This window comes from Oncorhynchus tshawytscha, linkage group LG29, assembly GCF_018296145.1.
Source record: "Oncorhynchus tshawytscha isolate Ot180627B linkage group LG29, Otsh_v2.0, whole genome shotgun sequence".
Classification (NCBI taxonomy): Eukaryota; Metazoa; Chordata; class Actinopteri; order Salmoniformes; family Salmonidae; genus Oncorhynchus; species Oncorhynchus tshawytscha.
The window spans coordinates 24,047,125-24,057,957 of NC_056457.1; the positions used below are offsets into that span (position 1 = coordinate 24,047,125).

A 10,833-nucleotide genomic window follows, 5' to 3' on the forward strand; every position below is an offset into this window, starting at 1 on the left:
GCTGCATCTCCATCTGATCCAGGCACCGCACCTGCCGCCAACGTTATCAATTGCGTTTCATGGAAATACAGAAAGGACGCACTTTTGCCTAGACCGAACATCAGAGTCTAGGTAGGCTGTGGATAGCGGTAGATGAATGGATGAATGAATGGACGGGCGGGCTATTGTTACTGCAACCTGTCAGTGCATTTGGAAGAACCATAGATGATAAAACATTAATGGTGAGACTAATGAGAAGGTATGAGAGGGCTACAAAGGACCAGGATTCGGAAAGTGTCTGTTATGCGTTATTGCAAAACAGACACTTGGTGGTGTGAGTTATAACCCGTACGGTTGTTGTGCTGAAATCCCCCCCTGCCAGAATCATCCCCCTCTTCGCGTTCTTCATTGATGCGACTTGCTTGCTAGTTGAGATTTCTACTCTTCACTCCTTTGTCAGTTTAGCCGACATTTCACTGATCTTAGTAGCAGAACGCATTTTTGTCTGCAGTTTTCGGTTTGGCTATTTGTTTCAAGTGTATGTGGCGGTTCTAGCTTGTATGGCACCCTGGGCGACCCCGTCCCCATAGGAGAACCCTTTGAAGAACCCATGTTGGTTCTTTCCACAGAGGGTTCTACTTGGAACCCAAAATATTTCTCCAATGGGGACAGACAAGGAATCCTTTTGGAACCCTTTTTTCTAAGAGTGCAGGCAATCAGAGGTTTGGGTAAAGACAGGCTTATCAATAACCTCCCTGTATATACTGTATGTGTGCATAGTGTAAAGGTGCATGTCTTTTAGGCTTCCTATTACATGGTTTGTATTTTCATATTTAGGCCTATTATTTACTTATTATACATTTACTGAGGATTTTTTACAGTTTTTAATTAGACTTTATATAGAGCCTATTGGTAAGCACCACAAGGCTACTCCATACCACAACGGCAAGTTATAGTGTGTGTTGTTGTTTCCATTTGTATCAGATAGGACACAATACATTTGAGATGTTATTTACAGTGCATTCGGAAAGTATTCAGACCCCTTGACTTTTTTTCACATTTTGTTATGTTACAGCCTTATTCTAAAATGGCTTAAATAAAAACTGTTCCTCATGAATCTACACACAACACCTCATAATGACAAAGCAAAAACTGGTTTTTAGAAATGTTTGCAAATGTATCATATTTACATAAGTATTCAGACCCTTTACTCAGTACTTTGTTGAAGAACCTTTGGCAATGATTACTGCCTCGAGTCTTCTTGGGTATGACGCTACAAGCTTGGAACACCTGTGTTTGGGGAGTTTCTCTCAGTCTTCTCTGGAGAGCCTCTCAAGCTCTGTCAGGTTGGATGGGGAGCATCGCTGCACAGCTGTTTTCAGGTCTTTCCAGAGATGTGCGATCAGGATCAAGTCTGGGCTCTGGCTGGGCCACTCAAGAACATTCAGAGACTTGTCCCGAAGTCACTCCTGCATTGTCTTGGCTGTGTGCTTAGGGTCGTTGTCCTGTTGGAAGGTGAACCGTCGCCCCAGTCTGAGGTCCTGAGAACTCTGGAGCAGGTTTTTCATCAAGGGTCTCACTGTACTTTGCTCCGTTCATCTTTCCCTCGATCCTGACTCCCTGCCACTGAAAAACATCCCCACAGCATGATGCTGCCACCACCATCCTTCACTGTAGGGATGGTGCCAGGTTTCCTCCAGACGTGACGCTTGGCATTCAGGCCAAAGAGTTCAATCTTGGTTTCATCAGACCAGAGAATCTTGTTTCTCATGGTCAGAGAATCCTTTAGGTACCTTTTGGCAAACGCCAAGAAGGCTATCATGTGCCTTTTACTGAGGAGTGGCTTCCGTCTGGCCACTGTACCATACAGGCCTGCTTGGTGGAGTGCTGCAGAAATGGTTATCCTTCTGGAAGGTTCTCCCATCTCCACAGATGAACTCTTGAACTCTGGAGCTCTGCCAGAGTGAACATCGGGTTCTTGGTCACTTCCCTGACAAAGGTCCTTCTCCCCCAATTGCTCAGTTCAGCCTGGGCAACCAGTTCTAGGAAGAGTCTTGGTGGTTCCATAAACATTACTATTCCATTCCATGTAAGAATGATGGAGGCCATTGAGTTCTTGGGGACCTTCAATGCTGCAGAAATGTTTTGGAACCCTTCCCCAGATCTGTGCCTCGACACAATCCTGTCTCAGAGCTCTACGGACAGTTCCTTCGACCTCTTGGCTTGGTTTTTGCTCTGACATCCACTGTCAACTGTTGGACCTTGTATAGAAAGGTGTGTGCCTTTCCAAATCATGTCCAATGAATTAAATTTACTTCAGGTGGACTCTAATAAAGTTGTAGAAACATCTCAAGGATGATCAATGGAAACAGGATGCACCTGAGCTCAATTTTGAGTCTCAGAGCAAAGGGTCTGAATACTTATGTAAATAAGATATATATATATATATATATATATATATATATATATATATATATATTTTGTTGTTGATAGATTTGCAAACATTTGTTTTGTCATTATGGTGAATTGTGTGTAGATTGATGAGGGAAACATTTACTTGTATTAATTTTAAAATAGGGCTGTAATGTAACAAAATGTGGAAAAAGGGAAGAGGTCTGAATACTTTTTCAAAATAAATAAGGCTTTACAAGTAGAATCTGCATGTTTGTGTGAGTAGATGGATTCCAGGATACTAAAGTCCTCTATGAATGTATGATCTTCACTCCCTCATGTCTGTGTGGCTTCTTAAGTGAAGAGTGTGTGTGTGATCTCACATAATGTGTTTATGTGTGTGTGTGTTTGTATGGATGGATTCACGTGTACGTGTGTGATCTCTTATAATAATAGCGCGTGTGTTTCCAGACGGGCCAAAATGAGCAACGACTACGAGGCATCAGTCACCCCCAGCTGGCTGACCTCTGACCCCACTGTCTGGTCCAGCAGCAGAGACGGATTCACAGAAAACGCCACTTACCCACCTATGGGCTCCTTCCCCCCACTGCCCCCTCTCCTGGTCAATCCCTGGGACATCTTGTTGTGCTCCTCAGGGACCCTCATCGCCTGTGAAAACGCCCTGGTTGTACTGGTGATCTGGCAGAACCCGGCTCTGCGTGCCCCCATGTTCCTGCTGATCGGCAGCCTGGCCCTGGCTGACCTCCTGGCTGGTCTGGGCCTGGTGCTCCACTTCACCTTGGCCTACCTGCTGAGGTCTGACTCGGCCCAGCTGCTGACTGTTGGTCTGGTGGTGGCCTCCTTCTCAGCCTCCATCTTCAGCCTGCTGGCCATCACCATAGACCGTTACCTGTCACTCTACTACGCCCTGACCTACAACTCAGAGCGCACTGCCGCCTTCACCGACACCATGCTGGTCCTCCTCTGGGGCCTGTCTCTCTGCCTGGGCCTACTTCCCGTCACAGGGGTGAACTGCCTGGCAGAGGAGTCGACGTGCAGCGTGGTGCGCCCCCTGACTAAGAACAACGTGGCGGTGCTGTCCATATCCTTCCTCCTGCTGTTCGGCATCATGCTGCAGCTGTACGCGCAGATCTGTAAGATCGTCATGCACCACGCCCACCAGATCGCCTTGCAGCATCACTTCCTGTCCGCCTCGCCCCACTACGTCACAACCAGGAATGGCGTGTCCACGCTGGCCATCATCCTGGGGACTTTTGCCGCCTGCTGGATGCCCTTCACCGTCTACTCACTGGTCGCCGACTACACGTACCCACCTCTCTACACATACGCCACCCTGGTGCCCGCCACCTACAACTCAGTCATCAACCCAGTGATCTATGCCTTCAGGAACCAGGACATCCAGAAGGCTCTGTGGCTGGTGTGTTGTGGCTGTATACCGGCCAGGGTGGCCCACAGGGCCCGGACCCCTAGCCACGTCTGACTCAGACCCAGGTCCCGGGAGGGAAGGAGAGAGGGAGGAAGGCAGACAGGCAGCCGGGGCTCAGGCAGGTGGCTGGAAAGGACGGTCTGCGTGCATAGTCATTTTAGCTGCTTTTACTGATGTGGGCTTTTTTCCTCAAAAGGATTGAGAGATTATTATTAGATTATTAAAGATTGTGCCACTTTCTGCACATCAGATAAAGGGCTCGTGTGTGTGTGTACAAAAAGATAGGATGTCACACGGACAGAGAAGGAGGAAGAGAGGAGGAGAAGTGGAGTGAGGGATGACAGAGGTGGGACGATTATCAAGATGCTTACAAGATGAAGTCAGGCTGAGGGCTCAATCACCTTGTCTCGCTGCTGCACTCTGAACGTGCCTTGCAAGACAGATAACCACGGGAGGCTAAAAATAGCCCGGGTGCTCTGTGATCTGCACGCCGTGCGTCTGACACAGACTCCATGCAAAGAAACAAAGCCGCGGAGGCGGAGAGCGGGCACCTATCTTCCCCTCCCTCCCTCCTTCCATCCACTTTTATTTCTCTTCATCTCTCCCTATTGGCCTTTAAAGCCCCCACCCTCGAGCATGTGAGAATGTAGGTTATTATGATGTTCTGCTTGCTTTCCATTCTGAGGTGACAACAGCCTCGGGAAGGAAAGTCCCCTGATACCTGTAGCACACACCATTAACCCTCCAAATGCCTTTATTTTATGGTAAGGCCAGGCTTTGATCGTTTTGATATCTGTTTTATCCCTCCACTTCTTCATACATAAACAGGTCAACTAATCATACCTAATTCATTGGGCATTGCAGGCACATTGGGTAGGCAGGCTGACTGTTCTTGAATGTAGAGTGTGAAATGTTCCCTCTGTGAATCGAGTTGGTTGTTCAAGCGACTCAGTTTGCAGTTAGACCAGCTGGATGTTGTTGCAACTGAATGTGTTTTTATATTCATTTGATCTCTTAGCCTGTCCATTAGGTTATGAAAATGCCTGGTCCTCACCCCAACCTTCAACCTGCATGTTGCATAGGACTGTAATGTAAACCGTTTCCCCTAATAGCCAGGCCTGTTGGCTAAACCCTCACTATCACTCTTCCCCTCTCCCCACCTGTTATAATAAAATCAGTCAGTCACACTCAGGTCTAATAGATTATCCTAATATGTGGTTTGTGAATTTAAAAAGCACTCTAAAATATAAAGTAGCAATCATATTTGTTTTCCTTTTTCATGAAAATGGCATCATCAGCAGTCCACCTCAGCAGTCCACCTCAGCAGTCCACCTCAGCAGTCCACCTCAGCAGTCCACCTCAGCAGTCCACCTTCAATAGTCTTCTAATTGCTACTCTGTACCTCATCCTGTTGCGAAAAAAAAACCCTGAATGCAATAATCTATGAATGCTGAGCCAATCAGAAAAATGTATGATCATTGAAATTTATAATGTACATATAGAATATAGACCCCTAAACCCACCCCTCTCTTTCCCTATACCACATCTATGACTGGCCATATCCAGATGACCAATATCCTAAGTGACAGACCCTGGCACAATGTCTGGTTCAGATCTTTGGATAGCAAGGAAGGAGAGAGCAGTGACACGTCTTGTTGTTTCAGCTTTGGATGTCTCCTGCCTCCTAGAACCACTTCCTTACCCTGGCTGACAAATGCCCACCACCCCCTGACCCTAGCCAGTGTTAAATCGGCTGCTTGCCAATTCCTCCTGATTCGCTCACACCGAGTCACGATCGAACCCAGGACTTTTCTAGCACACGTGATCGCCCTCCTTGTCAACGTACCAACCAATTGAGCTATCGAAAAATATGTAAGGCAGTAGCTCCATCGGTGATATTTCACTAGCTGTGGAGTGAGTTTACGGTACACGTTCTTAAGCGCTTCCAGATCCTCATTCTACCCCGTCATATCAGCACGTCATATCAGCGCGCAGCAGTAACTACGTATTAGTTACTTCATATGGACCGATAGAAATACTCTGTCAGCAATAACAGCCTCTCCCCAGTAACATGACCACCTCCAGCATGATGATATACGACGACAAAAACCAACAGCCCTTCTGCGATGCCTAGCAGAGTCCTTATACACCAGGCCCAAACAAGGACTCAACTTCCCAAGACTTGTGCTGTATGTGATTTCTCCAAATGGGAAATCAGATCTTGACTTATGTGTTTTGTTTTTGAAAATGTGAATGGGACAGGATACTGACTGCCACTGCCCAGTATTCTGTCATTAGTCATTACAATGTCACTGCCTTTTTTATTCTGAATCTCCTGCTCTATTCTCTGGCTATGGTCTTCTTCAATATCTTACAATGAATGAAATTGGACTCGGTAAGAAAATATCTTACAAGTTTTCAGTTGCATCTGCCTTTGTGAACCTATGAAGTGTTTTTGAGTGTTGTAAACCTAAGCGTCTGTGAATAAGGAAAATGTTTCTGTGCATTTGAGTTGCATGGCCCCTGAGTGTGTGTGTGATCTGTGTACCATAGAAATAGAATTCATTATATTTCTATGGCTTGTATGGGGGTTTGTGATCAGCAGCACAGACCTCCTGTATATCTGTCTCCATGGGGACAGTGGCTCTGAGGACTTACTTCCAGTGTGACCCTTTGACCTCAGAGGAAATTGTTTGCTTGTCTTCCTATCATTCTGAGAAAAGTGACCTTCTGAGAGAAGTGACAAATTCCACCACAGGAATGAAATAGAGAAGGATATGTTTAAATTAATAGTAGAAGCAAAGATGGTACTGTATGGTGTATGTGTGCAACGGCTGACTCTGAGCCGTAGTGAGGGGTTAAGGCAACGCCGTCACGTGACTGATGGAAAAATAACCTATATATCGTTATCACAGGTTCTGGTGGCTCTTCACAGACAAACAATAATACAAAGAAAACACTCTCCTTTACCTTTGAAGAATAATCTATTTTGTTATATTTATTGAAAGTCTCTATTTTTTTTCTCAGGGTTGTCTCGCCTGAATTATGATGTATCCAAAGTATCTTGTATTTTAATGCGCTGTAGAGCCTCTCCTGAATGAATTGGTAAAGAAATTATTGTTTATTTTGTATGGCATTCTGTTGGACCAATTAGATTCTGTAAATAGAGCATGCTTATCATTATAGGGGGTGTTCTGACATCATGTATGGTGCTACCTGCTGCAGGATCCAAGGGGGACTCAGGTGCACCGTATTAGAATGACATCAAATTTGACCCCCTTTTATTGTAATTTTACAGTCTGTGTACATTTCCATCCCTAGCCCCTTCCCCCCAATCCCATCCCCTTCTTTAGGCAGATCTGCAAAGTCTGGATAGGTGAATGCAGTATGGCATATACTTTACTTAGCAGATTAGCCTGTTGGAGGGTTAGGTGGTGCTGTCACAGTACTGCTTACACCTATCCCAAACCTTGAGGATCTGCCAGACCAATGAGCTAAGGGCTAGGGACGGAAATGGAACCGGGCCTACCTTGTTTGATGATAGTTCTCTCATGTACAGTAATGTCAATCTTTCATGATTCACGATGAGCTTTCATAGGTGAAAACAAGGGCTTCACATTATTGAGTAGACAAAGGAACCACTCGTGTGTGAGTTTGATATAGTACTTCTCTGTTAGGAATACATATTCATCTAATGTTAAACTATTATTGTGCAGTGGAATTGCACCATAAAGGGTCATATTGAACTAAGATGTGGTTGGAGGGATTTCTACTGTGGCCAGTGGTTGGGGTTTCAACATTGTGGGTGAATCATGTGGTTTGGGGGGTATGGTACCCCGATCCAGAGCTAAATACAAGTCTTTTAACACCTCTATGGGTTTCAGAATGTGTGGGGCAGGGGACCCTACAGTACAGAATCTTGTGTAGATGTATACTCTGTGTTAAAGGTGAAATGCACTTTATTTTTTGGAAGAAAAACAACATACAGTGGGGCAAAAAAGTATTTAGTCAGCCACCAATTGTGAAAGTTCTCCCACTTAAAAAGATGAGAGAGGCCTGTAATTTTCATCATAGGTATACTTAAACTATGACAGACAATATTAGAGAGAAAAAAATCCAGAAAATCACATTGTAGGATTTTTAATGAATTTATTTGCAAATTATGGTGGAAAATAAGTATTTGGTCAATAACAAAAGTTTATCTCAATACTTTGTTATATACCCTTTGTTGGCAATGACAGAGGTCAAATGTTTTCTGTAAGCCTTCACAAGGTTTTCACACACTGTTGCTGGTATTTTGGCCCATTCCTCCATGCAGATCTCCTCTAGAGCAGTGATGTTTTGGGGCTGTTGCTGGGCAACACAGACTTTCAACTCTCTCCAAAGATTTTCTATGGGGTTGAGATCTGGAGACTGGCTAGGCCACTCCAGGACTTTGAAATGCTTCTTACGAAGCCACTCCTTCGTTGCCCGGGCGGTGTGTTTGGGATCATTGTCATGCTGAAAGACCCAGCCACGTTTCATCTTCAATGCCCTTGCTGATGGAAGGAGGGTTTCACTCAAAATCTCACGATACATGGCCCCAACTCAGCATTCTTTGTCCTCCAAACACGACGAGTTGAGTTTTTACCAAAAAGTTATATTTTGGTTTCATTTGACCATATGACATTCTCCCAATCTTCTCCCAGGTCATTCACTAGGTCCCCCCATGTGGTTCTGGGATTTTTGCTCACCGTTCTTGTGATCATTTTGACCCCACGGGGTGAGATCTTGCGTGGAGCCCCAGATCGAGGGAGATTATCAGTGGTCTTGTATGTCTTCCATTTCCTAATAATTGCTCCCACAGTTGATTTCTTCAAACCAAGCTGCTTACCTATTGCAGATTCAGTCTTCCCAGCCTGGTGCAGGTCTACAATTTGGTTTCTGGTGTCCTTTGACAGCTCTTTGGACTTGGCCATAGTGGAGTTTGGAGTGTGACTGTTTGAAGTTGTGGACAGGTGTCTTTTATACTGATAACAAGTTCAAACAGGTGCCATTAATACAGGTAACGAGTGGAGGACAGAGGAGCCTCTTAAAGAAGAAGTTACAGGTCTGTGAGAGCCAGAAATCTTGCTTGTTTGTAGGTGACCAAATACTTATTTTCCACCATAATTTGCAAATAAATTCATAAAAATCCTACAATGTGATTTTCTGGATTTTATTTCCTCATTTTGTCTGTCATAGTTGAAGTGTACCTATGATGACAATTACAGGCCTCTCTCATCTTTTTAAGTGGGAGAACTTGCACAATTGGTGGCTGACTAAATACTTTTTTTTGCCCCACTGTATTTAGCTTACGTTGATTGGACTAAATTGTTTTTGGTATCTTTTAATTGTCATTGTATTAGACTAAACATAGGTGATTTGATGAAGTTGAAATGTTGCTGGAATAGTGGAAGCAGCTCCTGTTGTCTTTGTGACTAGAGGTAACTCTCTGTGGTTCTAAATCAATAGTTGTTCAGTAGTCCTAAAATGTCAGAAACATTAACTTGATTGACCATGTAACTGTTTGTTACATTCAATATGCTTTGTGGTCTTCACCAGACAGAGGTTGCTCTCTGGTTTTGTTATGAAACAAAGGTCTGGTTGAGTTTATTCCACCACTGTGTCTTCTTATTGTCTTGGCCTTTTACATTTGTTTATTTTACTAGGCAAGTCAGTTAAGAACACATTGTTATTTTCAATGACAGCCTAGGAACAGTGGGTTAACTGCCTGTTCAGGGGCAGAACAACAGATTTGTACCTTGTCAGCTCAGGGATTTGAACTTGCAACCTTTCGGCTACTAATCCAACGCTCTAACCACTAGGCTACCCTGCCACCCCTTTAGGCCTACAGTATATATCACAGTGTCAAGGCATATGAACTAACAGGTTACAGAGCAAACAATGCAATTATCACAACACATAGGTTGGAATGTGGCTTTTCTCTGGCTTGGCTTCCCCAGTGATTTTACCCACGCACCACTACTAGTTTGGGGGAATACAATTAACTATTGAGTTGGAAAATGTACTGTGGATACAAATATCCCTGTGAGCTTCCCAAGCCCATGTTGCTTAGGGTTAACAGCATAAATTGTATATCAATAATATTATACTGAACAAAAATGTAAACACAACTTGTAAAGTGTTGGTCCCGTTAAATGAACTGAAATAAAATCTCCCAGAAATGTTTAATGCTCACAAAAAGCTTATTTCACACAAGTTTTGTGCACTAATTTGTTTACATTTCTGTTAATAAGCATTTCTCCTTTGCCAAGATAATCCATCCACCTAACAGGTGTGGCATATCAAGAAGCTGATTAAACAGCATGATCATTACACAGGTGCACCTTGTACTGGGGACCTTAAAAGGCCACTCTGAAATGTGCAGTTTTGTCACATAACCCAATGCCACAGGAGATTTGAGGGAGCGTTCAATTGGCATACTGACTGCAGGAATGTCCACCAGAGCTAGTGCCAGAGAATTTAACCCGGGTTCTTCACTTGTAGGAGTATTTCTGACTGGAATAAAGCCCTTTTGTGAGGAAAAACCCATTCTGATTGGCTGGGCCTGGCTCCCAAGTAATGAATTTGTAGTGAATTTCCATGAATATAAATAAAAAATAAATAAATAACAGAACAGTCTCAACAGCCAATTATTGCAGGATACCCAAGGACATGCATTCATGTGAAATCCAAAGATCAGGGCCTAATCAATTCATTTCAATTGACTGATGTCCTTCTACGAACTGTAACTCAGTAAAATCTTTTAAATTATTACATGTTACGTTTAGATTTTTGTTCAGTGTACATGTATTTTATCACACCCTCTAAACTTAACCCACGGATCCCTTGGACAAATTACTGGAATCTGTTGGGAATATTAATTTAAAAAATATTGCTCCCCACTTTGAGAACCCCTGCACTAACTGAGATATTGTGTGAACAAGGTGTATATTTTTCCAAGGTGTTAGCTGTAACTTTGTATTGCTTTGGTT

General features: G+C 43.8%; 1 protein-coding gene across 1 annotated transcript; it reads left to right on the plus strand.

Moving 5' to 3' along the window:
- The first annotated feature begins 2,850 nt into the window (after nt 1–2,850).
- On the plus strand, nt 2,851–7,823 carry LOC112227532 (G-protein coupled receptor 12-like). Its single transcript, XM_024392337.1, has one exon. It carries the CDS (start codon nt 2,852–2,854, stop codon nt 3,869–3,871), a length of 1,020 nt encoding a protein of 339 aa, XP_024248105.1. The 5' UTR covers nt 2,851; the 3' UTR covers nt 3,872–7,823.
- Nucleotides 7,824–10,833: the final 3,010 nt, after the last annotated feature.

Bases quoted from the DNA above. Each gene is read 5' to 3' on its own strand.
- LOC112227532 (XM_024392337.1), top strand. From the start codon at position 2,852: ATGAGCAACGACTACGAGGCATCAGTCACCCCCAGCTGGCTGACCTCT.